The following is a 27416-nucleotide window of genomic DNA, read 5'->3' on the forward strand; positions in this document are numbered from 1 at the left end:
GGCTGGAAAACATAGGCCTTATTTAAAAGATTATTATAAGTTATTTAAGTTTTATATATTTTTAGATGTATTTTTATTATTATAATATTAGAAATACAAGAAATCTTGTAAAGTTTGTCTCTTTGTATTAGCATACCCCCTTAATTATAATCGATCATTCTAACAACAAATAAAATCGGTTTTCTATCGCCCCTAATAAGCGCCTCATTTCACATGTGAAAGGGAGAATTTCACTGGCCAGTATTAAATTATTCGTAAAACATCAACAATCAGACTGAAGATAAGCAATTCCTATGGCGGACACCAAGGAGACGATAACGGAGGGCGTGGAGGCACTGACACTAAATGGCAAGCCGGAATCAGAGCAAGTGGAAACAGGCACAGATGCCCAGGCGCAAGAGGGAGTTCCGGAGGCACCTGCTGAAGATGTTGTGGATCCGTGGAATGTGGCTAGTAGCAACGATGCGGGCGTCGACTACGACAAACTGATAAGTAAGCACGTGGACTCTTCTTCACAAGTTTCTCAAAATAACCTTTGGAAACATTTCTTATTGACACGTTGCAGAACGCTTTGGGTCAAGCAAAATCGATGCAGATCTTATCGCTCGGTTCGAGAAAATCACTGGCAAACCAGCGCACCACTTGATCAGGCGTGGCATGTTCTTTTCGCATAGGGATCTGCACACCATCCTCTCGTTGAGGGAAAGTGGAAAACCTTTCTACTTGTACACTGGCCGTGGTCCTAGCTCGGGTTCCTTGCATGTGGGTCATCTGGTTCCCTTTATTATGACCAAGTGGCTTCAGGAGACTTTCGACGTACCGTTGGTCATTCAATTAACCGACGACGAAAAGACTTTATGGAAGGACCTGAAGGTTGAGGATGCCATCAAATTGGCACGCGAGAATGCCAAGGATATTGTTGCAATGGGTTTTGACGTCAACAAGACATTTATTTTCAACAACTTGGAGTTCATGGGGTTGGTATACAAATCTAGTTTCTTTTTAAATAATATTTAAATACTAATTATTAAATATTTGTTTTTTTAGCAAGTGTCCTGCCATGTACCAGAACATAATTCGCATCCAAAAATGCGTGACTTTCAACCAAGTAAAGGGAATTTTTGGTTTCGGTGATTCTGACATCATCGGCAAGATCGGCTTCCCAGCTGCTCAAGCTGCTCCCGCCATCTCCAGTACTTTCCCCTTTATATTTGGCAATAAGAAAGTGAATTGCCTCATCCCTTGCGCCATTGACCAGGACCCGTACTTCCGCATGACCCGCGACGTTGCTCCTCGCTTGGGTTACCCGAAGTGTGCGCTACTTCACTCCACCTTCTTTCCCGCACTGCAAGGCGCCAAAACGAAAATGTCGGCCAGTGATCAGAACTCGGCTGTGTATTTGACCGACACGCCCAAGCAGATCAAGAATAAAATCAACAAATATGCCTTTTCTGGCGGTCGTGCCACCGTGGAGGAACACCGTAAATTGGGTGGTGTTCCGGATGTTGATGTGTCCTATCAGCTACTTAAATTCTTCCTGGAGGATGATATTAAACTGGAGGAGGTGCGACAGGCGTACAGTAAGGGCGAAATGCTTACAGGCGAGATTAAAAAGTTGGCCGTGGAGGTGAGTTGTTGTGTTGACAGTTGATATTTTAAAATAACTTCACTAACTCTTTTTTATTTTCTCCCTAGACCCTCACTCCTATTGTGGAGCAGCATCAGGCAGCTCGTAAACTAATTACTGACGAAGTTTTGGACAAGTACTTTGAACTGCGACCTCTGCAGTTCGGCAGCTAAAAGGGAGCTCTCACCTACGCTGAGTGACCTGCATTTGCTTGACATCGATTGAATTAAAAGAATTTTGTATGAAATTAGCTTAAAGCGAACTAAGTAAGATTAGTTCAATATCGAGCCGGTTAAAGCACTCCTATGTATATAGTTCTTATGAATTGATCTGTGCCGGGGTGGCTCTGAGCCCAATTGGCGCCCACTTAATGCTTCATTGTACTCGCTATTTATTTTAATTTTTTACACACCGTGTTTATTTTTATAAAGCAGAAAACAATAAACGGCTTCGATTTGCAATTGCCACCGCAGTGACCCACATTCGGTTCGGGAGTTGTAAAATGCGTTTGTTAACTCCAAATGGCCACTTGACACTCGAAGTGCCCCAAGGAGAGCTGAGAGAAACAGGGCTTGTGTCTAGGTTTCTCTACGGAGAATATTGTTAATATTCATTTCCGATTCCCGGCAAACTGCGCTCTCTGGTAAACCAGCTAAAAAAATAACTCTCGGCTTCGCAAAAAATGTAAGTAATTTTCCAATTTCGATATGTGTGTGTTGTGGCGAGTAATCCGAAACCAGAGTCATGAATTGGGTTTCGCGGGCAAGGCTCACAGAAAATGTACTTTGATAGGACTTTGAAAAATAGATTATGATTAAGGTTCTTTTTTTTTAATATATAAAAATGGATTGATTTAAAGACAGTCTGTGGAATCTGAGACTAAAAATTAAACCGACCTATAAGAATTTATAAAGTGTTTATTTCAAAATAGAATATTTTTACTGAAAATGTATATAATAATATTACTTTTATCCCTGTTTCTTAATCATAAATTCTTATTAGTTATTCCATAATTTGATCTTCTACTGTACTTCGGGATTAGACGGAAAACGAATTAGTTTAAAATTAGAATTGGGGGGAACCTTTAAGCTATGCCTGTTCGCAGCCATGGAGGGGTATGGAGCGTTTTATATTCTCACCTTCATATAGACGTATATTCATAACTGGGCATATGGATATGTATTTTTTTTAATTAAGTTAAAACACTTGTGTTTACATGCGTCGAAAATACACGCTACGCTTATGTGGGATGTGGGATCGCTCCAGTGTGGGTGTTTGTATATAGCGATCAAAGAAAAAAACTCAAACTGAAGTTGTGGCGATCGCTGATCGACGATCCCAAAACCAGAGAGGGACGACACAAGTCGAACGCAACTCCAGCCTGCCACACGCGCCTCGATCGGTGGCACAATAGCTAAGAAATTAAGCCGCTTTGTGTGTCGTGTCAGGTAGACAAAAGGATTCTCTCGACGACAAGTTAGTTGTTGATCCCTGCCATAGATCACCCTAGTTGTTGACACACGTACAAAGAGTGGTGGCCTCTTTAGTGGATGGTCTCCTCATCATCCCTAGATGAGTAGTCACGTCTCGGATCCGATCGATGGAGTGCCATTCATCACGAACGGTTGCCTATAATGCACTAAAAATAAAAATCGAGTCCAGGTAAGCCTGCCACCAGTCCAGGGAGAACTTTCGTTGCATCGGTCATTCGAAAATCGGCTTAAACGATGACGGATCAACTGCTGAGCTCCACCGCCGCTGCCGCCGCCGGCTCGGCTCCGGGAGATCCCCCTCCGGTGTTGGTGCCCGTGCCGGCATCCACAGGGGGACCGTATTTGAGCGGCGGGTCGGAAGGTGAGGCTGAGCCAACGGAACAGCCCGTCCTCCTCGAGCTGGGTACTTCGCAGTCGGCTGTAAATCTCAACTACACCCTGACCCCCGATGGCGGGGGTATGCTGGCCTATGCTCCGGCCCATCCGCACAACTACTCACCCACATTGATGGCTGGATACGATAAAGAGCCGCCGAACATGGGTCTGCTGCCACCCAGCTACAGTGTGATCCCGCAGCCAGTGTCGATGTGGCATGCTGGCCAAATGACAACAGCCTCTCCAGCTAGATTGGATGAGCCGAAGCCCAGTGAACTGGTCCCGCCACCCATGTACATGAGCTATGGCGGCGGCAGTGTAGCAAGTAGCTCCGAAGTGGAAATCTCTAAGGAGCACAATCCCGCCTGGCGGGAGAAGGCTCTGCAGATGGAAAAAGACTACAGGCGAACGGCCTGCGATCGGGAGAGAACCCGGATGCGGGACATGAATCGGGCATTTGATTTGCTGCGCTCCAAGCTGCCCATATCGAAGCCCAACGGCAAGAAGTATTCCAAGATCGAAAGCTTGAGGTGAGTAACATGATCTGCAAATATTTTCCAGTGGTGTATATTTTTATTCTATATTTTTAGGATTGCCATTAACTACATAAACCATCTACAGGCCATGCTGCGGGAGAGCTCGACGGGCCAGAATGGATCTGGTTGCTGTGCCTGGAGTGGAGGCAGTAGCTCGCCCTACGACAATGCCAATGATCATTGGGGAGCGTAGAATTTGATTTCTTGGAAAATAATTAGTTTAGTTTACTGATCCCTCGTAGATCTCCGACTGAAAAGCAATACATATGTGTAACTAAGCCTTTGAAAAAAGGATTCTTATTATTTAAAAATTTCCAAATTTAAAATTAATAAAGATATGAATTGTTCCCAATATAAACAACGGATAATTTTGTCTTTTTAGGCTTTATATATTTGTAACATTACTGTTTAACGCTCGAAATATTGATAATTTACACAATGATGATTATCTTGACAAAGAACTGACTGACTTGGCGAGTATGTTGTGCATATTCGTTTTTATATATATATATATGAACCTAAAAAGTACAACAAAACAGGAAAATTTAACAAATTACTATGGAATTATTTCTCAGCCGCAACTGCATCGAAAACTGATAAGTTTTTTTAATACTTATGTTTAGATATTATAGCCAACTACAGCGACAATTGCACGCGCACACACACACACACAATTACGGCGCTGATTTCTGTTTTCTGATTTCGTTTTCTTTGAATTGAAGTACAAGTTGGCAGATTTTAACTAAAATGGGACGAAATAACAAAGAATATGTGGGGCCAGCGCCCTCTGCACTGCACCATCCGCTTAGTTGTCCTTCTTGATGCGGGTGGAGGTCATGCGGTAGATGATAGAGTCCCTGCCGGGATCCATAGCGGCAATGGCGTAGCAGATGGCCAGCAAAGAGAGGCCGAAGACAACCATGAACCACAGGATGATGTTGAAGATCACGGGGTAGTCGCTGCTGTAGTAGGTGGCCAGATTGAAGGGGTTCTTGGTGTCGGCAGCAATAATCTCACGCTTCGAGCGTGACGCGGCCACATCCTTTTCGGTGGACTGGACAAACAGTACAAAGTCGCTGGACTTCTGGGAGGCGGCCAACAGGTGGCTGATGGCGGTGGAGAGCAGTTTCTTTGCCTCATCCATAGCCACGGATTTTTCTCCATGGGCCTTCGCCACTCCATCAACGGAGACGCGAATGAGCAAAACGTTTGAGGGCTTGGCCATCTCAGCCAGATGTTCGGCAGCGCCGTTGATGTAACCAATCTCCTGAAGGAACTGTTTGTCGGCAGAGTGCAGGGAAGGATTCAAGTGCTTGGTGGGCTTGGCAGCCGAAACCTCGAAGTCGCCAAAGCAGGACTTCCAAGACTGAACCTATTGTGGTACAAATTTAATAAAATGTGGATAAAATATTCAAATTTAAATGCACTTACACCATCATCAAACTGCTCAAAGTTGATGTCGCAGACGGGCTCGTTGGTGGCTTCGAGCTCGGCAGCCAAAGCATTCAATGAGGCATCAGTACGGGATCCAGTCAGCTCGTATGACTTGGCATTACCGGAGGTGGTCACGTGACCAGTGCCCTTAACGTGGACCACGATGACGCCCTTGGCCAGATTGAAGGGATCGTTGATGGTCACGCCGTTCCAGTTTGAGTCACCAATCACAGAGTTGCCCATGCACGCATATAGAACATCGCCCAGGTAGTAGCTCTCCAAGGCATCGTTGCCCTTGAAGCTGATCGCCTTGGGGCTGTTCAGGACCGTGAACTCGCCCGCAGCATGAACTGCGGATAGAAAAAGGAGAAGGATAAAGATTTATGTGTTTCTGATTTTCACTTATCGCATAGGGAGTTATCCGTCCTTATATTCTGCGCATGCAGAATCTTCGGAGAAGTCACCACCCCCATCGATTGTATTTTCATTCGAATTTTTCCACTTTTTTCTTGCTTTCCGAAACTTCAAAGATCGGAAATAGACTTTCGTTTATTAGATTTACTTACTGGCTGCAATGAACAGCGAAAAAACGACGCAACTCCGCAACATTTTCAGTTTTCCGCTGGACTTTTAATCATATGACGAACGACTGCAAAGAAAAACCCTTTACTCCTCCCCGACTTCACCCTGGCTATCATGTGATGAGCAGGGTTGCGACGAATAGTTATCGAGTATTCGATATTTACGACGGCTAAAAACTATCGCATTGCTAATTTAAATATAAGGTTAAGAAAGTAATTTAAATTTTATTGTTGGTTACTATGAACTGCTTTTTCTGCAATGAGTAACTAAGAAAATAAAAATTACTAGTTGCAGTATCTCGGACTATGTAACAAATACTAGTAAAATATAAGTAATATAAACAACGTAAACATTAACTTTTTTTTATTTATTTAAAGCGTCAATCTTAGTTTATTTTTCATTTTTACTTGTCGTTACTACTACTTAAAATAAACATATACTTTTTTTTAAAGAAATTTTCAAAATTGTTATGTATTTGAAATAATAGTTTTATCGATAGTTATCGATAGCTTTTCCACACACTGTACAACATATACATACGTACATATGTACATATTGCAATGTGTACTATACATTTCTACAAGGCCGATTTACATAGATAGTTAACTAAATTTTGACATGTAAAATTGTACATTAACTTAAAATTAATTTTGAGCGCGCAGAGCGTCGATTTCTAATCGCAACTTTTGAATTTTTAAGAGGGTTAGTGTTCGCACTAGTTTCAGGTTTTCCGTTTCCGTCTTAAGGAACTTGGTTTTACTCTGGAACTGTTTGATTTCTGCCCGTGCCTTCTCTGCTCGCAAGGAGGCTAAATTGCTTTTGGGCCTGGCCACAATAGTGGCTGCTTCTTGAACCCCGTCATCCAGATTTTCCGGGATTATGTAGTGCTGCGAAATAGGCTAAAATATACATATATAAATATTAATTTTAAGTTTAAAATAGTCACCTCTTTGTTGTTATCATTAACGAGTTCAAAGAATTCGTGGGCAGACTCGTCCTCATTTGAGATATGTATTTCGACGTTCTGTCCTTGATTCAAACCCTTGGTATTACTTTGTTGCAGTATCTCGGACTTAATAATAGTTGGTCGTTTTTCTCCACTTTCCTCATCGGCGGCGTCGAGAATTTGTTGTATCTGGATACAAATATTCAATATGTTTAGAACTTATGTATATTTAATATTATATGGTATATAGTACCTTAACAATGATCTCCTTTCCCTCAGGGGCATTGTCGAAATCGACATCTTCGGCGCTCGAAATTTTTTGAATCTATGAAATAAATACGAAAAAGTTGTGACTTGAGTAAATAATTTCGGGCCATGTTTACTAAGTAAATATACCTTTATCAGAGGCTCATCATAAGAGTCAGCCTCGTCGCTCTTGTTTTGAATGGGCTCAGTGTATCTACCCCTTCTCTGATCGCATGTTTGTCTAAAATAATTTTGGTTATACATTACGTATGTAAACCATGACTTTAAGTATGTAATGTTACCTATGTAAAGATAGGCGCGAAAGCGCTGTGTTCTGCAAAACTCGGTCGCAGTAGTGGCAAGTTGCGGAGTATTTTCCATTAGACAAATTGGCAGTAAAGCCATGAGTTCTATAAAAATCTTCAGATTTCTTTCGTGGCATCTTTTATGACTGTGGTGCAATGTGGAATGGCTTCTTCACGGCGATAACACAAACAACTCCCGCGGAAATATATCGATACTTTATCCATTTCAAAATACAAGTGTTTTTTTATTCAAATAAATTTGTTTTGAATAAAATATATAACTAAATAGATGAAAAAATTTTTTAATTAGCAAAAATTATTATTATTTAGTTAACCTAATTAATTTACTAAAGTCAAATGAAGAACTGAAGATTTAAAAAAAAAAGTTCATTTCGATATATATATAAATAATATTAGAATACTAAAAATAGTTTTTTAAATTTTATTTTTTGTATTTTATTATTATTTGTTTTTTCAAAACATGTTGCTTGCGTTGAAATTTATTTAAATTTAAACAACTATCGATAACAGCTTGCTGAATTATAAGAATTTATCGCTACAGTTTACGCAAGCCACACAGACGCGACAAGTAAATAAATTGCATGTAGAGAAATATGTTGGTGGCAAATAAAGAACAGAAACCCAAACACCAAAGGATCCGTGGTAATTATAAGAATACTACATGGGGTATTCTTGGATTTGTGTCCGCCGACAAGGGAGAGGGCGATTCCAAGAAGTATCGTGCCCTCTGTCTGCACTGCAACAAATACCAATCGAATACCAGCATTGACAGGCTTATCATCCACAGGTATGTAGTACTATGTACATATGTATGTCAAATCATATCTACCGCATTTCCCGCTCTGCAAAGTTGGTAAAAAAAAATGCCTTCCAGAAAGTCCTGCCCGAAGTATAAAGCCGATCTCACCGAGAAGCTTAGCAATCTTACTAAATCAAAAAAAGAAACTTCAGCGGAACCTGCCAGTCCCCCGGCACCAGCACCAATTTCGGAAACCAACGATCCCATCTCCGTGAATCTACTGGATAAACTGCTAGTGGAGGATGACAGTGATCGAAATGCAGGATCCACCTTGGTGGGCTACCTCAATGACTTGGATCAGTTAGCTACCTTTCCGGCGTCCGACGCAAACCGGTTGCAAAAAGACCTCCTCAAGGCTGAGACGGATTACCTGGAGGCCAAGTCCGAATACTTTACCAAGATGAACGAGATATCTGAGTTGAAACGCACGGTCACAATGTTGGAGGCGAAGAAGACCCAGCTGGAGATTGTAAAGCTGAGAGCTGAGTGCGAGTAGTTAGGCCAGCAATGTATTTTACGATTTTAAAGTGTTTTGGAAATCTGTTCCACTTTTGATTTAACCAATAGTTTAATGTTTCAACTTAAAATATACTTTTAAAAATAGATTTCTTACTTTTTATAAATCAAAATGGTTGTATCTTATACATCACATAATTATATACGTATTTTGTAGTATTCTGTTTCAGAATCGGATGCGTATTGTGCGTCCCATTCATTTTTTAAATTTTAAAGCAAATCCTCTAGAGAATTTGACAATAAATATAAAAAACTATATAAAGAAGGCGACTCATCGGAAAAAAGTATAATCAAGAATCAATATAAAGATCAATAAATATTTTTCGCTTTATTATCAGAGATTGCGAAACTCGAGAAAATAATCTAATGATGTACGGATATTTATAATTAGATTAATAGAAACAATAGTTCCCGTTCAAAACGAAACAAAATACAAATTTTTAGTAACCATAGCATATATAAACACATTCCCAGTGAAAATATTTTAACAATCTAAAATAACTGAGCAGCCAAATGAGCAGTCAAGACTCGGAACGCCAATGGAAGAAGAAATATAGACAAATAAACTTCTTTGAAGGATTTATTATGAATTTCGCAGCCACATTGTTGACCCATCCATTGGAACTGATTCGAATAAATATGCAAGCAGCGACTTTGAGAAACGTTAAATTACCCGAGGTCCTGACCTATATTGTCAAGTCCGGACCAGCTGGATTCTATTTTGGCTTTCATAGCGCCGCAGTACGCTGTGGAGTTCAAACGATAGCCACATACGTTGTGTACCACCGACTAACCCACAACCATTACGTCATAAGGTTAAGAAACTACGACACTATTCCAGTTCATGGAGTGTGCAACTTTGTGGGCGGATTAATGGCTACTCCCTTCGCTAAACTCGCTGTTATGCGGCAGACAGATCTCTCCCGAATACCCTATTACAAACGCAAGTAAACATGGATAATTTTCCAAAAAAAAAAGGGCATAGTTTTTTATTTAATTTTCGGTTTTCAGTTACTCGCGCACCTGGAGAAGTCTTCGCTGCATTTACCTCAAAGGCGGGTTTGCCTATCTATTTTATGGGTGGCAGATTTATTCGATATGTAACGCAACAAGGGCTATGCTTTGGTTTCCTATCAACAAAATGGTAATGACTGGGCTGGAAATTATACACGACTATCAAGGTAAAAGATTCTTGCACGAGATCAGTGCAATGTCAGTGACTGGAAGTATACTTGCATTACTTCTCACCCCTGTCGATATCCTTGTGACTTTATCATTGAATAGTAACGCATATAATGGTATTCCCTTATGGAGCATATGTCGTACTATATTCCATAGGCGTGGCTTTAAAGGATTTTTTCTGGGTGCGAAGTTTAGCATGCTTACTTTAATGATGCACTCCATGCTGGTTTCCACCCTGGTGCATGTAATACACGATCCCTAGTGTCGTACGGAGGAACGTTCGTTTCATCCATTCCATTCAGTAATTTTATTTTGTGAATTTTTTAAATTATCCAACAACTTTTTAAATCGCTGGGAATCTGTATTCTCCGACAAAGAAATATCCATAAAATATATATAACATCTAATCTACTCTGTAATTTTGTTTTGTAAAGTTTTCAAATCATCCATAAACTTTTGTAAATCACTAGGAAGTTTCTGCGTCGAGCAATTGGCCAGTTGATAGATAAATGTTTCTATAAACCTTTCCACGAACTAGAAGAAATAGGATATTTTTAAAGCAATTCTCATTAAAAGTGTTTGAATACTACCTTTAAAACAGGAGGTGTTCTTTCATGAATCGTCAGACATTCCATCAAAACAGCCACAAATTTACTATAAAATTCGGGTAAATGATAACGCAGAGCTTCTACGGGAATTGGTAGGATGCAAACCAAGTAGCACCTAAGAATTTGTTGCAGGAGCTCTACGCAAACTTCGGGGCTCTGTAGAAGTTTCTCAGACTCCAGGACAAACATTGCAAGAATGGCCTTGGCCCAACGATAGCTGGTGCTTGCGCTCAGTGACAGACACACATCCCGACTGGCTGCCAATTCAATTGGATCAGCAAGGTTCGCGGTAAGAGCTTCTTCGACATCGGTGCGGTTGATGGTGAAATAGTAACCCAGTCGGATGATATACTTCAGCATACAAATGGAGGTTTTCGGGCTGGAGGCCATGGTCACGTTGCGGATGAGCCGTTCTAGCATGTCATCGCACTGGTTCCACTGCAAAATAAAGATATAAATAAACATTTAAATAAAAAGTAAAATGTTTATAAACCAACCGTAAACGCATCCAATTCTTTGAAATGATCCAGGCACAGGTACAAGCAATTCCAAACTGAACCCATAGCTTCGATGGACTCCATGTTGTAAGCATCCTTCAGAGCATGCTCATAGATCACGCTTTGAATATTAAGCTCTTGAATATTACTGACATCCTGTAGAGAATGAAAATTAATCTAGTTTCTGGAAGTTTTATTCCCTAATCTTACACTATATTTAAGCATCACTATGAAGATCTTCACTGCAAGCTGTTTGTAGGCAGGATCATAGCATTCGCGCACATTCAAACCCACAGACAGAGCGAATGTTAGCATTTGGATGGGCATTTTAAGCTTTTCTGAGTATCTCAACTGTAAGTATATGAATGATAAAGAAAATCTCAACTAATATTGTAATTATTCCCGAAAATAACCTCCAGGTATCGGGCGAAGCCGTGCACTGCGCCCAGTTGTCGCTTCCAGCTATCCTTGTGCAGTTTGCTCTCATAATATTTAAGAATTTGTGAGTCCGTGGACACCCACCAATTTTGGGATAGCTTCTCAGCTAGGTCGTTGGCGTTTTTTAAAAGTTTTCCATCCGTAAGTTGATACACTGTGGGAGCTGCAGTTAATTCACAAAGCAGTAGGAGCAGCTTTATTCTTAACTGAAATAAAATGCTTTATAATGTATTTTAAATGAATAAAGAAACATTTATACCTCCTCGTGACCCGTATCATCAGATTTCTTAAGAAATTCCTGGACCATGTCATAGAGCTTTGGCAAATCCTGAATTAGCAGGGAATGATAACTCTCAAATTGTGACGCCCCCAACTGCACGTTGTCCAGATCTTCTTTAAGCTCAGGCAGCATATAAAACTGGACCAGCTCACACATGTGGGCTGCCAAAGCCTCGGTGGTATCACAGGTCATGATAGATTTCAAAAATGCAGATCACAAATTAAGAAAAACAAAATGTAAACAATTCAGCCGGCTAAATAGGGATGACACTTCCATACGAACGATTTTAGCTTTATTAATACAAGAATAATCGCTATCGAATTTAACAGAAATAGTTATCGAAAAAGCCCGCCAAATTTAAAAAGCCAACAAAAAACAAATTTTATTAAAACCATCTGATAATAAACAGTATAATATTTAATTGAATAAAAAGTAAATTCACTCATAATCGAACCGTAATCCCGCTCCACGAATGTGTCGTTCACTCCACTCATCGAATCGCTCCGACATCTCATTTCCCATGTGGTTGCGCCAGTCCCCGATTTGTCCTTTGCGAATAAATTTCGACGATGACTCCGGGATGAGCTTTTCCAGATTGACTGCCTTGTTCTCGCGCATCTTGTCGAAGGTCAGGTGATCGCATAGCTTCTGCAGGCTGGATGCATTCAACAGATCTGTGACACCCAGGAAGCGAGCACAGCGACGGACCACCGAGGGCAAGTCCTTGATCATATCCTCGTACTTGATGAAAAGCACATTCTCGTCCTGGCTGCGCTTCCAAAATGGCAATACGTGCTTCCAATACGATCCCATTGGTGTATGGCCTTCCAGGAAGAGATCCACGAACTGTTCAAAGTCGCCATTGATTCCATGTAATGACTTGCAATAGTGGTAATAGGACACGCACAGGTCCTTCGGATTTCGAGCTGTGTACACGATCCGGGGCTTCACTGTCTCAAATTGCTCGGGCAGCAGCTGCCAGGAGAGGTGGGAGCGGGCATACCGGGGGCGTGGCAAGTTGCGAACCAGATCCACGGTATTTCCAAACGCTTTTCTGTCAAACGAGGAGAAAGTTTATTAAGTTTATTATGGTTATTATTTTATAAATAGTTTGGAAGAGGAACTGCATCAACTACTTACGAAACCGCCTCATGGTGATCCGTACTGAACAAGGCCGAGAGCTCTATTAGCGGCGAACGGATCCGTAAGTCCTGCTCCGCCGCCACATAGTCCGAATTATGGCCTAGAAGCCAGACCATTTCCTGGGCCCAAGTCGATCCTGTGCGAGGATACGAAATCATCCACACATCATCCTCGTAGACAGGAAGAGATCGGATGGATTCTCCCATCTCCACATATTTTCTGGGAATGATTAGCTGGTCAGGGAGGACCTCGACAAAGCAATTTTTGACCGGAAAGACTGCATTCGTCCGCCGGACAATATCCGCCTCCAGCTCGCGATATATCAGCTGCATTGTGACGTCCGATGTGGCCGAAAAATGTTACCAAACTGAAGCCGAAGTGGCAAGTGCAAGTGCAAATGAGCCAGCCACCAAATGAAAATGGTGAAAATGGCTTGGCCCCCGAGGCCAGTTTCCAAAGATGAACTGGTTTTTCCAAAGAAAAGCCTCTAATGTACTTTTAAACTATGCTTGTAATTTTATATATTTTTTCCTTAATGACCAATAAATTACAAATACAGAACCCTCGGAAGGTTCTTCTTTTCTTCTATTTTTTTCCCTTATAGTTTTTTTTACCATAAAGGTCTGACTTATCGAAGTTAGACTGTATTATTTGAAAGATTTTCTCTCATGGTTCGTTGACTTTGGAGGTAAAAGTCATCAGTTCATAATGGTGGTTGTTTTGAAAATTATGGTGAACTTGATTTTAGACTTCAAATCTAGCCAAATTAGTTGAAATTAATCTGACAAGTCTTCCGAAAATTGTCTTAAGATCCAGACCCAGAAAAAATCCATCTATGAGTTTAAAGTTTAAATTTAAATGTATTTCAATCCGTAATACTATATACACACAAAATCTCAATTACAGCTACTATGTCGTCTTAATGAGAATCCTCCCTATCGATCGTATCCCGATCTCCGCCTGGAGCCAAGGCGACAGTGTCTACAACTCATTGTGGATGTACTCCGTGGTCACCTTGGCCTCGCCTTCGTGGAAGCCATTGCAATCGACTGGATATTTGGCCTGTTGTTAAAATAGCAGTAGAAAATAGCAGTTAGAAAGTTGGCGTATGGATGCGGTGGGCAGTACACTACTTACCTCGCAATTGTATGGCGCATTGATCACACCGAATAGCGTCCAGAACGGCGTACCGGTTTCCGTGCTAATGAATATAGCAGCACCCATGCTGCCGATCTTAACAATTTTCGGACTAACTCCGGCAATCAAACCGGACGCCGATGTCTGTGCCTGCCGATGTTGACTCTTCTGCTGCTGTTGGAGTTTCTGTTGCTGGTCAAGAGCCACTGCATTCAGCTGGCAGAGCACATAACGATCGCATTGCGGCGTCTTCGAGATGTATCTGTAGGCGCGATGGACTTTTAGCACCGGTTCAATAACCTGTTTGGCATTTGGACCGTTGTTAGATTCAATCCAATTCGATTCGAGTGCGTGAGGAGGAGAAAATGGTGGTTTAATTCATTTAATTTGTAACTAGTTTAGTAATTAGTACAAGAGGCAGACCTAGTCTTTGAGGTAGACCCTAAAAAGTACTTGTATCTCAAAGATAGTCTTCTATTCTATTCTCTTCTTAGAGATAAATATCTCCATCTAATTGCCCCCAGACGCAGCCCAGTTCCCAGATCAAAAGAATCTACCCACCTCCAGGTTGAGCGTATCCGTTAGCTTGTCGCTGATCTCGGTGGCATTGAACTGCAACAGACCGCGGGCCTGGCCCAGTTTGAGGAGCTCCTTGGCATAGCCCACCGCTGGCTTCACATACTGCCGGGAGTCGATCTTCACGTTCAGATGATGCTTCGCCACGTGGTCCAATAGATTGGAGATCGTCTCACCAGGACGGGCGGGATCGAAGTGCGTCTGCTTCGGGTAACCTTGAGACTTCAGTAGGCCGTTAAACATGATCTGTGCCGTCTGGAAGTATCTGTAAGATACAAAAAAAAGTGGAAAAAGCGGACAAAATTGATGGGTTTCGATGACGCAGCACCTGGGCGACGACGAGTCGAGTGAAAGGGTCGCTAGAAAGTGGAAGTTGAATGCCATCTAACAAATAAATTACAAAAAAATCAACAAGACTAGAAGTCTGAGAAGCCTGACCTACTTTAAAGTCATGCAAAAATCTCTGTACTCCGAGTCCATACACTCGAAATAAAAATATACAAAAAACTTTAATAATTGGGGGTGTTCTATAGTTCTATAACTCTAAAAAATATATATTTTTTTTAAATCAGTAGCCTCTCTTAAGCTTTGTATTATTCTATAGAATATTTCAACAATTACATTGTATTTTGGCCAAGTGTACCTTGCCCATTTCTCTTGGACTCGAACCGGTTTTTGGCCCGCTTTTATTTATTTGTTTGTTTTTTAACGATGCCGTTGACTTCTATATCTTCTGCATATCCAACTGTAACTGTATCGGAGAGGCAGGAATTGGACTTGGATTTGGGCCGGACTGTTGGCCGGTTGGATTAGCAGGCATGTTCTAAAAGCTACCGAAAAAGTGGGTCAAAAGGTAGCCCCCATCGATGGGAAAACGGGTTGCCGCTAACGGGAATTGGTTAGCACAGGTTGAATGGAAGCCAGCTGTTTGGATACGATTTTGGACTGAGAATCCAAGTCAGAATCGCATCCAAGTGCTAACTGCATTCGGACCGTTGGCAGGCAGAACGTGATCGGTAATTAACACGCTTATTGGTCACCCCATTGACGCCACGTAGGAACTCACCTGAGATAGACATCGGGATTGGCCAGATAGCTGGCCCAGTCGGCCAGGTAGAGTGTGGCTGACTTGATCCATCGGCGGCGGAAGGATTGGTTGTTCAGCGATTCGAAGAGCTTGTCATAGTCCAGTTTGCCATCACTGCCCTTGAAGCCCTGAAAATGGATTATATTGGAATTAGTTATTGAAATAAATTGTTAAAAAATATAATAAAAGTTAATAAAAATTAAATTTTAACAAGGCTTGATAGCTAGGCTTTAAGATCACTATTTAACATCACTAATATTACTATTTAAAGAATTTTCCTCTGAAACTAACTAATTCTTTATTTAATCTTTTAATATCTTATTGAAAAAATAAAACTTATTCCTTGAACTTTAAAATATTTTCTTAATTTTCAAAATTACTTAAAGAAATTATGTGCCATAATCCCCACATCCCATCAGTACAGACATTTCTATATAGACTCCACCTTCATTATCTTGTTGACTCCGGATTTCTCGTACAGGGCATCCGCCAGTTCCGAGTTGGAGAAGTGATCCCACAGCACGTGGATGTGTTCCAGGAATGGGGGCAGAACCCAGGCATGACTCTTGTGCTTCTCCTGGGTGCTCTGTCCCTCGGGACCGGCGAAGGAGCTAACCGCCTGCATCACCAACGGGAGCAGGTTCATCAGTCCGTTGTCGGTCTCGGGTTCCTCGCCAGCGGATCGCTTTTGGTGATTATGGGTAGCCTTGTCATTTCCCTGAGTGTTCATGAAAGCGGAAGCCACCTGGAGGATGGTATCCAGACCGATTCCAGACTCCGATCCGCCACCATTGCTTCGCTTCTGGTTGTGGTTGGGAGTGGATTCCTCCTCATCACCCTGGGTGAACATTTCCAGGACATTGCCGATGATAGAGGGGTCGAAGCCACCGCCCTGGCCGCCACCACCACGGGCATTGTTGGCCAGAAGACTGCCGATGCCGGAAAGGATCTGCATAGCTCCGCCGCCTCCAGCTCCGCCCTTGCCGTTGGCCTGCATAAAAGTGCCCAACAGCGAGGCCACGCCCGCCAGGCCAGCTCCTGCCCCACCGCCGCCGCCACCGTTGTTGCCGCCACCATTCTGATTGGACAGAGCCTCCTGGAAGAACATGGAAGCCATGTCCAGCAGCGGATTAGAGTCCTCCTCTTCCGCCAACGTGGGGGCATAGGGATGAAGGCACAGCAAACAGGCCAAGAGCCAAGCACGTCGCACGTACATTTTTGTAGCAGGAACTTTCACAATCACACACTTGAGATACTTTGGGGCCAATTAAGCGACGCAGCCACAAACGCGGAAGACGCTCCACTGAGCACACGGATTGGCTGTTTAAATTGCCACTGGAATGGTGGTAGTACTATGGGCCAATGTTAGTACCAAAGTCAGGTACTCCAGACGAGCGACTCGAGCAAAGCAGCCAGCACAGGCGAAAACTTTCTTTCTTCTGTGGCGCAGCGCGGGATTGTAACACTTCTTAAGCCACCCGATCCACGGGAGCGGGAGAGCCGTCCGGTCCGATCCAAAGTTCTCTCAACTGACTCCCGCTCCGATGGTGTTCTTTACGCCTGCGCTTTGGACAAAAATCCAGAAATAAGCGAGTGAAAAAGAAATGAAGTAGAGTGGAGGAGAAAGAGAATAAACACTGAAAAAAATACCTATATAGTTATTAAATAAATAAAAAATAATTATTTTTTAAGACAGGTTAAATGACATTTTTACATTAATCTATCTCAAATATGTATTATTTTTTTAAAATTATTTAAACCAAAAATAATATAGAATATAATTTAAAGTGCATCTTTGCTTGTGTTTCCTACCTGCCCACCTACTTTCTTTTTACACACGATCGTCACTCCGTCCGCTTTGAAAGTTCTCTTCTTGGAATGGTTCAAAGTCAGATTCAGAGCCAAGTTGTTGGACTTTTTATGTAAATATGCTCATCAGGAATATTTCTTAAATACGACTAACTTTCACAGGGTATACTGATAATGTTAGGATTTTGTTATATTTTTTACTTTATTTTATGAATCAAAGGTATTTTTAGAACAGTAACATTTTTATAATGAATGAATGAATGTAAGAATGAAATTATATTCTAGGGTTGAGCTTCTCAAATTTCATCAGTTTGTAAACTTATTTTTCTTAATTTTAGAGCATTGCAAAGTCGATGTCTTTCAGTTGAAGAAACACATTTAATTTGGAGTTCTGCCGGCCATCCAATTGAATACCTGGCTCATTTGTCACCCGGACTCGATTTGTGGGCTGGTCATGGCCCATTTCGATTTTATTCGACAAAATGGATTGCAGTGTGCCAGTTACATAAATTTATACTCAATGGATTTGTCAAGCTAAGCTAAAGAGTTGGAACCATTTATTCTGAAGCTTTTTTTTTTATAGACGAAAAAAACGATTTTTAGGGGGTGTACTTAGAAATTTTAAATTCTAACCAGAATTTAAAGTTTTAATGCAAAATAGTGATATCTTATTTAATATTTAAATATAATAAATAATTAGCTCCTATTTTGTTTCATTAACATTCCAATGTCAACAAAATTAATATATTAACAGTATATGTTTCATTTTTTAAATTAAGAAGTCTTATCGATAAACCAGCGATCGATTTTTATACTGCTATCTCTAAGCCGAGTTTGAAACGAACTCGAACATGGTTCGAGGCTTGAAAAAAGTAAAATATGAATATTAAATATAAATATTAAACATCTTTTATTTAATATATATTAAAATATCTATAAAATAACAATATAAAATTAATATCTCTATAAAAATATAATATTACTACAAATAATATCGATATATTGATATTTCGATGCATCAGCAACCCTAAAATGGAACAGCTGTTAGGCTGCGCAAAAGTAAACTAACATTTTCCACTTGTTATTGTTGAAGAAAACCATAATATTACTGTTTATTTAGGGAGATTTGAAGTGTAATTGCTATCAGGATGGGCAATCAACTGGTTGGCATTGCGCCCTCGCAAATCTATGCGGTGGAGCACTACTTTTCCGGCCAGTTTGGCAACGAAATCACCTTTAGCTCCAAGTGAGTGAGAAAAAAATCCTTTTCATGAGCATATGAAGTGACACCCACATTATTTTTTCCCAGCATGGGAAGCACTCGATTCTTCAAAGTGGCGAAAGCCAAAACGGATGAGGGTTTGATTGTGGTGAAGGTGTTTGTGAAACACGATCCCACCCTGCCCCTGGAAGATCACAAGGAGAGGCTGGAGGCCATCAAAAAATCACTGACACTGGCCAATGCCGTCAATTGTCTGCCTTTTCAACGAGTGGAGGTTTGATTTTTAATTAATTTTAACATAAATCATGCAATGTCTGCTCACGAGGCAAATATTTTCATCCCCATATATGAATCACCGTATTTGACTCAAATAATTTAAAGATAACGTTTCCGATAGCTCATTTTTAAACTACAAGGTTTTCAATCAATTAATCTTTTATCAATCATTCTAGTTAATCGACAAGGCTGCCTATATTATGCGGGAATATGTAAAGCACAGTCTCTACGACCGTGTCTCTACCAGACCCTTTCTCACAGTTCTCGAGAAGAAATGGATCACATTCCAGATCCTGTGTGCTTTAAACCAGTGCCACAAACAGAAGATCTGCCACGGCGACATTAAGCTGGAGAACATTCTGATAACCTCGTGGAACTGGATTCTACTCTCAGACTTTGCCTCCTTCAAGCCCACATATCTGCCGGAGGATAACCCGGCTGACTATACCTATTTCTTTGACACAAGTCGCAGGCGAACCTGCTATATAGCCCCAGAGAGATTTGTCAAGACGCTGGCATCGGATGACGATGGCGGCAATGGGAATATGTCGGTGATTCATTCAGATTCCATTATAAGACTCGCGCCCAGCTATGCAGGGAATACCTTGCTGCCAGCCATGGACATCTTTTCAGCAGGGTATTATATCAGTCTAGTTAAAATTGGAAATTTATTTTAATATAATAATATTTCAGTTGCGCTTTGCTGGAACTGTGGACAGAAGGTACGGCTCCTTTTGAGCTCTCCCAGCTGTTGGCCTACCGGCGGGGTGAACGGGATTTGGTAGAGAAACATCTTGCTGGAATCGAAAACGATCGGCTACGCAACTTATTGGCATCCATGATCGATATCCACTCCATAAACCGTAAAAGCGCTGAAGACTACTTGGACCAGGAACGAGGAAAACTCTTTCCCGAGTACTTCTACTCGTTTCTGCAGTCGTATCTGCAGATGTTCTCCTCCACTCCCATTATGTCGCCGGATGATAAGATTCAGTGCCTTCACAAGGACATTGGGCACTGCATCAAGGTTCTGACCCAAGCACAGGATCTAACACCGGAGGACGAAGACGCTGAGGCTGAACAAGAGAAGAAGGATCCAATAATGTGTGCCCGTCTTCCGCCGGAACATGATGGGCTTATTCTGATTATAACCGTGGTGACCTCTTGTATTCGAGGACTGAAGCAATCCAATACTAAAATAGCAGCTCTAGAACTTTTACAAAAACTATCCAAGTACACCACATCCGAGACAATATTGGATCGCATATTGCCCTACATCGTGAGTTTTTAACCTGGAAAATATAGTTTTTATGTTGTATTTTTTTTATTTACAAATTTCCAGCTCCATTTGGCCCAGAAGTCGCCAGCCAAGGTCCAAGTTCAGGCTATTGAGACCCTAACCGCCTGCCTGGGCATGGTTAAGGACATTCCCCGCAGCGATGCCAATGTCTTTCCGGAGTACATCCTGCCCTTCATCACGGACCTAGCCAGCGAAGCAAGTGCCGTGATTGTGCGAGTGGCCTTCGCCCGCAATATTGCCGCTCTGGCCAAGAGTGCTGTTTATTTCCTGGAGGAGACCCAAAGAAATGCACCCAACGAAATGCCAACCCCGCGCTATGAAGCGGAACTCAATGCCCTTCACGATATTGTTAGGCAAGCGGTACTGAGTCTCCTAACAGATTCCCAGCCGGTGGTTAAGCAGACTCTCATGGAGTCGGGAATCTGTGATCTGTGCGCATTTTTTGGCAAGGAAAAGGCCAACGACGTGATCCTTTCGCACATTATGACCTTCTTGAATGACGAGGATAAGAACCTGCGCGGCGCCTTCTATGACAACATTGCCGGAGTAGCTGGCTACGTCGGCTGGCAGGCATCTGACATATTGGTTCCTCTCCTCCAGCAAGGTTTCACAGACCGGGAAGAGTTTGTAATCGCAAAGGCCATTCGGGCAGTAACCATTCTCATCGAACTGGGCCATATAAAGAAACCAGCAGTGACGGAAATTGTCCAGGAGACGGCCTGCTACTTGTGCCACCCAAATTTGTGGGTTCGTCACGAAATTTGCGGCATGGTGGCCACCACTGCTCGCAATCTGAGCGCCATCGATGTTCAGTGCAAGATTATGCCAGCGATTGGTGCTTTTCTCAAAGTTCCACTCATTCAGGTGGAAAAGGCGCATATTTTGCTGGACTGTGTCCAGCCACCAGTGCCCCGGCAAATATTCGATAGTGTGTTGCGCTTCCAGGACATACATCACTTCCTCGGGGCCCTGGAAGATCGGGCTAGAGTTCGCGCCCAAACTAGACACGGAGCACTGCCGCAGTATGAGGAAATGGGTCAGACTTTAAGAAATGTAAGAAATACTATTATTTATTACTTAAAAACATATAATGACTTGTTATGGCAGCTTTTCAGGCGCCTCTCCTCCGAGGGATTGACGGATCTCATTGAGATGCAACTACTGGCCATGAAGCCTTTCCTCATCTCCCTTAAACATAAAGCTCTGCAGGATCTCGACGACACAGCCTCTGGGAATGGACGCATTATTGTGAGCCGCAAGCAAGTAGCTTGCCACGAATATCCACTGGCGGACAAGGCCGTTAAAATGCCTTCGGAAAACAGTGAGTTTGAATTTTTTAACAATTTATCGCATCATTTCTCTCTACAGTGTTTTGTTGTTCATTTTTTGAAGTTTAAACTTTCCCATTTCATTTGATTGCCTTTTTAAAGTATTTTTCAAAATCGAGAAATTAATTTTTGAAATAAACTCCTCAGATATTTTTATTTCTGGACTTTGGACTTTCATACGCTGAAAATTTTATGAAATTATAAAAATTTTAAATCAAGTATTAAAGTTGGATCAAGAATTCTTTTAAAAATGTTCCTTAAGTTATTAAATGTTTTATTAAAGAATTGTCATATTTTTAAATGCATTTTTGGACTTTGATTATTTTAAAACTTTCCGTAAACTAAAACTTAACTTCTTGCAGGATCTACAGATGGGCCAACTCTAATATCTCCCGCCTCGGATGCAGTCATCACTCCGCTGGGCGCAGGAGGACTAGCTGGCAGTCCAGCTTCGGGTGCGGTGGTGCTTGGGGTGCCCACAACGACAGTAAGTGCTGCCACTTCGTTGGGGGAGTACACCATGCCGGAGAGGAACTGCTGGCTCGAACGATCCTCCGAGTGCCGCAAGGACCTCGAATCACTGACCGCCAAGATCAAAAGACGCTATAACGTCCTGGCAATATCGCAACGCTGCAGTTATGACAAATTGGTAACTCCTTATCCACCCGGCTGGCGGATGAGTGGCACTCTGGTGGCCCATTTGCACGAGCATTCCGAATCGGTCATCAAGCTGGCATCCCTGCGTCCGCATGGATCTCTTTTCGCCAGCGGAAGCATTGATGGCACTGTGAGGCTGTGGGACTGCAGCAAACTGAATGGGAACCAGGGCGTGAACAAGTCCCGCCAGGTGTACTCCGCCAATACTCCGATCTATGCGCTGGCTGCCTGCGACAGTGGCCAGTCGCTGGCAGTGGGTGGGAAAGATGGCAGTATGCTGATGATGCGGATCGATCGAAACTCCACCAAGATGACCCTCCAGCAGGCACTTGACCAAAAGTAAGTTATTACCCGATCTTTTGAATTAAAATCTTAAAGAAACCTTCATTTTAGTGAGCACAAAGATGGACCGGTGGTGGACATGCATGCCTACGACCAAGCCACTCAAAGTGTCATCGTTTACGCTACTCTTTACGGTGGAATTGTGGCCTGGGATACGCGAATGCAGCACAGTGCCTGGCGGCTGCAGAACGAGCTTAAGCACGGCGTGATCACAACTATCTGTGCAGACCCCACCGGCTCGTGGCTAGCCACGGGAACAAGCGGAGGAAAGCACATTTGCTGGGATCTGCGCTTTCGGCTACCCATTGCCGAGATCAAACATCCAGCAGACTCCTGGATTCGCAAGGTGGCATGTCACCCCACGGAGCCCTCGTATCTTATATCCGCCTCGCAGTCTAATAACGAGGTATCCGTGTGGAACATCGAAACGGGTCAGCGACAAACCGTGCTGTGGGCCAGTCCAGCAGCAGCTCTCTCCAGCGGCAGTCCCAGCGATCCAGCTACCACATGCGGCATCCTCAGTGGCGTAGTCGATGGAACACCCTTCATTCTCACAGGTAGCTCGGACCAGCGTATCCGATATTGGGACGTAGCCAATCCGAAGAACTCTTCGCTTAAGGTGCCGGCCGCCAATGACAACCTGTCGGACATAACATTCAACTACACGTATGATTAATTATTCGGAGAAATAATGAGCTATTTAATATAACAACTTATATCTTTCAGAACCCGTCTCATTGATGGCAGCCAGGTGATCGAGGAGCAGATTATTTCCATGTCCAGCACTGGCGATTCGCAACAGCTGCGCACCTCGACGGAGGAGAATCCCCGCTCAGGACCAGACATGCCAACGGCGAGCCACCACGATGCCATCACCGATCTGCTGATGTGCAAGGACAAGGGCCAGATCTACATAGCCTCGGCATCGCGCGATGGTGTCATCAAGCTGTGGAAGTAAGCGCCCGCTCATAGTATTAAGTTATTCAACTGTGATTAGCCTAATTAACTGCAATATATGTAACTTTTAATTAAACATTCGCTTGTGAACTGTAGCACCATGTTTTTTCATTAAAAATTAAAGCAATTTCGTTGTTATCATAGTAGCCGGGCTCTGAATTGTCGAATCCTTAAGCTTGTGGAACAAACTTTACGTTTTCGAACTTGAGTTTCCGTTCATCATATAAAGTTGTTTCCAAAAACGTTTTTGGTCTTCAATATTTGTGATTTTTTTGCCCATAATTTTTTTTGGAATTATTTCGGTTATTTTTTCAACAAAAAAAATAATTGTGTCAAAAATAATTTTCAATAAATAAAGTTTGCATTTTATTTAGTGAGTAGTTTGAACTCGATTTGAAAAATCCCGCCTAATAATCGCACTATTTATCGATAACAGTATAAAAAGAAAGCCGGTACAGCCTCAATGAACAAAGGAAAAATTCCCTCAAAAAAGTAACACAAAAAGTGAAACCTTGATAAGTACGTATCTTCCGAAGACCATTGTTGTGCGGATTATCTACCTGAAAACAAAAATTCGGAAAAAAGTGTATTACATTTTTGTATAAGCATTCTATCGAAGCCAATTCGGGTGCATTTCGATAGGCGGCGAAGGCGGTGGAAGAAGTGAACGGCGAAAAAGTGAAGCGTGCGCGTATTTTGTAAAAGCAAATTTACCAACGAAGTATGTATGTATTTTCCGGTTGCAGAAAAATTTTCGAAAATTTTCTGCTATCATAAGCAATTTAGTTTTATATATTTTATTGCTTAATTAAATTGTTTTTCTATATTTTTCAGCAATTTTCCGTGAAAAACAAAGTGTAAGAGAGGCAAGCGAAAAAGAGTATCAAAACGTTTGTCGGTGTGTGTGCGTGTGCTTGCTTGTGAGAGATATAGAGCGAGAGAGAGCGCATTTCTCTGTATTTACAAGTGTGTGCGTGTGCAAAGGGACGCCGCTAAAAAGGCGCAGAACGCAGAGAAGAGACCAAGGATTTTTCTTTATTCGCTTGCTTAATTAAAAAAGTCGGGCTTATCGCAATGGAGGAAGTTGTGGTAAAGAAGCGCGGTCGGCCCCCAAAGGCACCTGGTACTGGCACTCCAGCACCCACGCCGAGCGGCCGTAAGCGCGGTCGTCCCGCCAAGAATAAGACTGGTCCCAGTCCACCCAGTGGCGGTGGTGGCACTGGCACTGGCACCGGCACTGGCCAACGCGGTCGTCCACCCAAAACTCCGAAGAACTATGACGAGTCCGGCGATCAGGAGAATGACGAGTCCAACGATCAGGAAGCACCAACACCGCCGCCAGTTGTGTCCAAGGGACGGGGCCGGCCAAAGGGCAGCGGCAACAATGCCAACAGCGATAGCGCCAAGTCGCAAGCCGCTGGGAAGCGAGGACGGAAGGCCGGTCGCCCCAAGAAGCACCAGCCCAGCGACAGTGAAGACGGTAAGTTCAAGTAGCCTGTACTTGCATTTTTTTTTTAAATATATATTTTTTTTTGTGGTATACATACATACTCATTCAGCCCTTCCGCTTGATCAGAGGATTTCGCGCCTTTTTTTTTTAAATATTAAAATATTTTTTAAGAATCTCTTCCACCACTTGCCTTCTCCACAGACGACGATAATAGCGAAGATGACTTCGATGACGAGGACGATGAGGACCGGCGCCCCGTGGGCCGGCCGTCAACCGGAGCCGTGAATCTGAACATCGTGCGAACCGGACGCGGCCAGGGCCGACCGAAGAAACGGGAATGGAATGGAGATGGCGAGGCACCCTCACCCAAAAAGCGGGGTCGTCCCGCGCAAGGCGGCAGCAAACCATCTACCTACGTCCCATCCGGACGTCCACGGGGCCGACCAAAGGCCAATGCTGTGGCGGAAAAGCCAGCGATCAGCGATGGTGATGAGAACGAGGACGATGGATCGCAGGATGAGGGACATAATGATATCGCAAATACGGCAGTAACGCCGAAAAAGCGAGGAAGACCCTCACTGGCGTCAAAGGCAGCCAAGGAGGAGGGGTCGGCCAAGCGAGGACGACCGCCGAAGGCAGCTAACAATGATGACGGGCATGATGACGGAGCCGATTCCACCGATGCCGGCGAATTCAACAGCAGCAGCAACAACAAGAAGGATCAAAATGATTCGGGCAACGGTCCGAGGGAAGGATCCTCCAAACCAGAAGGCAACAAATGGCCCTCAGATGTCGACAATGATGCCGAATATGCATCGGATGCTGACTACAAAGATGCCGATTCTGTAGCCGCTTAAAAATTAAAACAAATAAAAAAAAAAACTAACAAAAAAAAAAATAAACATTTCCACACCAGAACCAACAAAAAAAAAAAAACACAAAAACGCAAAAAATAATAATATTAAAGTCGAAAGGAAAACCATTACCTACAAAGTAAGAAAACCTTAACAAGCACACACAAAATCAAAGGAATTAGTTTGTTGGTCTTCTGAGAACCTTTCTCCACCCCACAAAAATCCAAAAACAAACAAAAATTATGTATACTTTTGGTTTATATTTTTTAAGAAAATGGAAAACAGAATTCAAATTCCATAGTTGACAAACTGGTTTATTTCGATATTTTTTTTATTTTTGATAATATTCTTAAACTAACTAATTATGTATGTACATGTAGAGCATCATAAAATCTCTTTTGGGGAAAGTGTTCCTTATGGACCATATTATTTTTCCCTTTCATTTGCTAAGGAAGCGAATTATATATTCTATTTCATTTGTAGTAAGTGTAATTTGAAGAGATTGAAGAAATTCAATCACTCACAAATTTGAATAAACTTAGAAAAAATATGGTTTCTTTTCATTTCTTAGTGATAAGAGGGACACAAATAAAGATAAATTGATTAAAACCTTGCCAGGAGAAGATACATTTCGAAATTACGCGCCAACCATTTTTACAGTGTTGCCAGACGATTTGATATGTATTAAGCGAAGCTCCCAACCGCATCACAGGAAAATATTGTTTTATATTATTTTTTAAAAAAGTGCCTACCTAATGATTTATTTTCACATATTCTACAAATAAATACTACACTCATTGGCTTTTTCTTGGCGGAAATAGCATATTTTGTTGAAAGATAGATAGATTTATATAATTAAAAATACTACAATTAAATTTGGCGCTATTGTACAATAACATCAAGTGTGACCATCTCAAAAACTCTCAAAATCCCCCAAAATATCGGTATACGATATGTTATCGAAAAAATATTACGATAATAAGTAAATTTTCGACATCCCTAGTCCGTAAGAAGCAGATATAGAACGGCGTGTAATATGTAAATTTTTCAAATAAGCTAAGGTGTGTGCGAAAATGCTCCAAAAACATGAAAACGCGTAAAGTGTTGAGCTAAATTACATTTTTTTTGGTTCTGTCTGCCAGAATATTGAAATTATGTTTAGCGAGTGCGTTTGGGTTGCTGTTTCTTCCTCTTTAACTAGCAAAAAGCAGGAGTTGATAAAAAAAGCCGCAAACAAAAACAAAACAAACACAATTGAGTTTGCATGTGTGAGTGCGGGTGTGTGTGTGAGTCTGGCGTCTAATCAAATTTTGCATGCCCCTTAAATCGATTGATAAATAATATAAAAACATTTTGGCTGGCAAATCGGTATTAATTCAATAGATAAATATTA

At 42.1% G+C, this 27416-nt stretch overlaps 12 protein-coding genes across 24 annotated transcripts in view; 7 read left to right on the forward strand and 5 right to left on the reverse strand.

The window, feature by feature from the left end:
* The first annotated feature begins 169 nt into the window (after positions 1 to 169).
* On the forward strand, positions 170 to 2094 carry LOC6501195 (tryptophan--tRNA ligase, cytoplasmic). Its single transcript, XM_001954705.4, has 4 exons — positions 170 to 492; positions 566 to 977; positions 1048 to 1627; positions 1696 to 2094. Exons 1-4 carry the CDS (start codon positions 294 to 296, stop codon positions 1798 to 1800), a joined length of 1296 nt encoding a protein of 431 aa, XP_001954741.1. The 5' UTR covers positions 170 to 293; the 3' UTR covers positions 1801 to 2094.
* An 842-nt stretch (positions 2095 to 2936) lies between these two features.
* Positions 2937 to 4384, forward strand: LOC6501196 (protein Fer3). Its single transcript, XM_001954706.4, has 2 exons — positions 2937 to 4025; positions 4086 to 4384. Exons 1-2 carry the CDS (start codon positions 3355 to 3357, stop codon positions 4222 to 4224), a joined length of 810 nt encoding a protein of 269 aa, XP_001954742.1. The 5' UTR covers positions 2937 to 3354; the 3' UTR covers positions 4225 to 4384.
* Positions 4385 to 4399: 15 nt separating this feature from the next.
* LOC6499383 (ATPase H(+)-transporting accessory protein 2) lies at positions 4400 to 6190 on the reverse strand. The gene is made up of 3 exons (XM_001954707.4): positions 6032 to 6190; positions 5463 to 5815; positions 4400 to 5403 (listed from the first exon to the last, which is right to left on the reverse strand). The coding sequence occupies exons 1-3, from the start codon at positions 6072 to 6074 to the stop codon at positions 4837 to 4839; spliced, it is 963 nt and encodes a 320-aa protein (XP_001954743.1). The 5' UTR covers positions 6075 to 6190; the 3' UTR covers positions 4400 to 4836.
* A 213-nt stretch (positions 6191 to 6403) lies between these two features.
* Positions 6404 to 7757, reverse strand: LOC6499382. 2 transcript variants are annotated; one of them, XM_001954708.4, is made up of 5 exons: positions 7542 to 7757; positions 7390 to 7480; positions 7247 to 7318; positions 6994 to 7182; positions 6404 to 6934 (listed from the first exon to the last, which is right to left on the reverse strand). In XM_001954708.4, the coding sequence occupies exons 1-5, from the start codon at positions 7679 to 7681 to the stop codon at positions 6692 to 6694; spliced, it is 735 nt and encodes a 244-aa protein (XP_001954744.1). In that variant the 5' UTR covers positions 7682 to 7757; the 3' UTR covers positions 6404 to 6691. The 2 variants fall into 2 exon arrangements, with proteins under 2 accessions (XP_001954744.1, XP_014766036.1); XM_014910550.3 differs by having other exon boundaries at positions 6404 to 6946; positions 7542 to 7756.
* Positions 7758 to 8062: 305 nt separating this feature from the next.
* LOC6501197 lies at positions 8063 to 8969 on the forward strand. The gene is made up of 2 exons (XM_001954709.4): positions 8063 to 8352; positions 8440 to 8969. Exons 1-2 carry the CDS (start codon positions 8159 to 8161, stop codon positions 8858 to 8860), a joined length of 615 nt encoding a protein of 204 aa, XP_001954745.1. The 5' UTR covers positions 8063 to 8158; the 3' UTR covers positions 8861 to 8969.
* A 216-nt stretch (positions 8970 to 9185) lies between these two features.
* Positions 9186 to 10481, forward strand: LOC6502678. The gene is made up of 2 exons (XM_001954710.4): positions 9186 to 9827; positions 9892 to 10481. The coding sequence occupies exons 1-2, from the start codon at positions 9394 to 9396 to the stop codon at positions 10322 to 10324; spliced, it is 867 nt and encodes a 288-aa protein (XP_001954746.2). The 5' UTR covers positions 9186 to 9393; the 3' UTR covers positions 10325 to 10481.
* Positions 10448 to 12161, reverse strand: LOC6499381. The gene is made up of 6 exons (XM_001954711.4): positions 11865 to 12161; positions 11581 to 11811; positions 11378 to 11518; positions 11168 to 11323; positions 10653 to 11108; positions 10448 to 10596 (listed from the first exon to the last, which is right to left on the reverse strand). Exons 1-6 carry the CDS (start codon positions 12075 to 12077, stop codon positions 10471 to 10473), a joined length of 1323 nt encoding a protein of 440 aa, XP_001954747.1. The 5' UTR covers positions 12078 to 12161; the 3' UTR covers positions 10448 to 10470.
* Positions 12162 to 12259: 98 nt separating this feature from the next.
* On the reverse strand, positions 12260 to 13425 carry LOC6499380 (luciferin sulfotransferase). The gene is made up of 2 exons (XM_001954712.3): positions 13026 to 13425; positions 12260 to 12939 (listed from the first exon to the last, which is right to left on the reverse strand). Exons 1-2 carry the CDS (start codon positions 13358 to 13360, stop codon positions 12324 to 12326), a joined length of 951 nt encoding a protein of 316 aa, XP_001954748.1. The 5' UTR covers positions 13361 to 13425; the 3' UTR covers positions 12260 to 12323.
* A 96-nt stretch (positions 13426 to 13521) lies between these two features.
* LOC6499379 lies at positions 13522 to 17844 on the reverse strand. 3 transcript variants are annotated; one of them, XR_001409056.3, is made up of 7 exons: positions 17641 to 17844; positions 16274 to 17388; positions 15808 to 15956; positions 14727 to 15006; positions 14166 to 14465; positions 13919 to 14090; positions 13522 to 13861 (listed from the first exon to the last, which is right to left on the reverse strand). XR_001409056.3 is itself a non-coding variant. In XM_001954713.4 (6 exons), exons 2-6 carry the CDS (start codon positions 17042 to 17044, stop codon positions 14010 to 14012), a joined length of 1581 nt encoding a protein of 526 aa, XP_001954749.1. In that variant the 5' UTR covers positions 17045 to 17388; positions 17641 to 17844; the 3' UTR covers positions 13869 to 14009. The 3 variants fall into 3 exon arrangements, 2 of the variants coding, with proteins under 2 accessions (XP_001954749.1, XP_032310597.1); XM_001954713.4 differs by lacking the exon at positions 13522 to 13861 and having other exon boundaries at positions 13869 to 14090; XM_032454706.2 differs by lacking the exon at positions 13522 to 13861 and having other exon boundaries at positions 13869 to 14090; positions 16274 to 17393.
* Positions 17845 to 18637: 793 nt separating this feature from the next.
* On the forward strand, positions 18638 to 24744 carry LOC6501198 (phosphoinositide 3-kinase regulatory subunit 4). 4 transcript variants are annotated; one of them, XM_032453469.2, is made up of 12 exons: positions 18638 to 18696; positions 18758 to 18883; positions 18947 to 19133; positions 19312 to 19772; positions 19829 to 20414; positions 20478 to 21488; positions 21543 to 21756; positions 22126 to 22759; positions 22814 to 23428; positions 23489 to 24092; positions 24156 to 24444; positions 24554 to 24744. In XM_032453469.2, exons 2-10 carry the CDS (start codon positions 18786 to 18788, stop codon positions 23718 to 23720), a joined length of 4038 nt encoding a protein of 1345 aa, XP_032309360.1. In that variant the 5' UTR covers positions 18638 to 18696; positions 18758 to 18785; the 3' UTR covers positions 23721 to 24092; positions 24156 to 24444; positions 24554 to 24744. The 4 variants fall into 4 exon arrangements, with proteins under 4 accessions (XP_032309360.1, XP_001954750.1, XP_014766926.1 ...); XM_001954714.4 differs by having other exon boundaries at positions 18651 to 18883; XM_044714277.1 differs by having other exon boundaries at positions 18652 to 18883; positions 24156 to 24440.
* A 49-nt stretch (positions 24745 to 24793) lies between these two features.
* On the forward strand, positions 24794 to 26026 carry LOC6501199 (chromosomal protein D1). Its single transcript, XM_014911441.3, has 2 exons — positions 24794 to 25199; positions 25371 to 26026. Exons 1-2 carry the CDS (start codon positions 24794 to 24796, stop codon positions 26024 to 26026), a joined length of 1062 nt encoding a protein of 353 aa, XP_014766927.1.
* Positions 26027 to 26985: 959 nt separating this feature from the next.
* LOC6501200 (maternal protein pumilio) overlaps positions 26986 to 27416 on the forward strand; it is a 167829-nt gene continuing 167398 nt past the window's right edge. For 5 of the 7 annotated variants that reach the window (XM_044717330.1, XM_014911444.3, XM_032449435.2 and 2 more), the window contains exon 1: positions 26986 to 27084. The gene's annotated coding sequence lies outside the window, so the exon portion shown is untranslated. The other 2 variants (XM_044717341.1, XM_044717337.1) reach the window with 2 other exon arrangements.

Source organism: Drosophila ananassae, chromosome 2L (genome assembly GCF_017639315.1).
Source record: "Drosophila ananassae strain 14024-0371.13 chromosome 2L, ASM1763931v2, whole genome shotgun sequence".
Classification (NCBI taxonomy): Eukaryota; Metazoa; Arthropoda; class Insecta; order Diptera; family Drosophilidae; genus Drosophila; species Drosophila ananassae.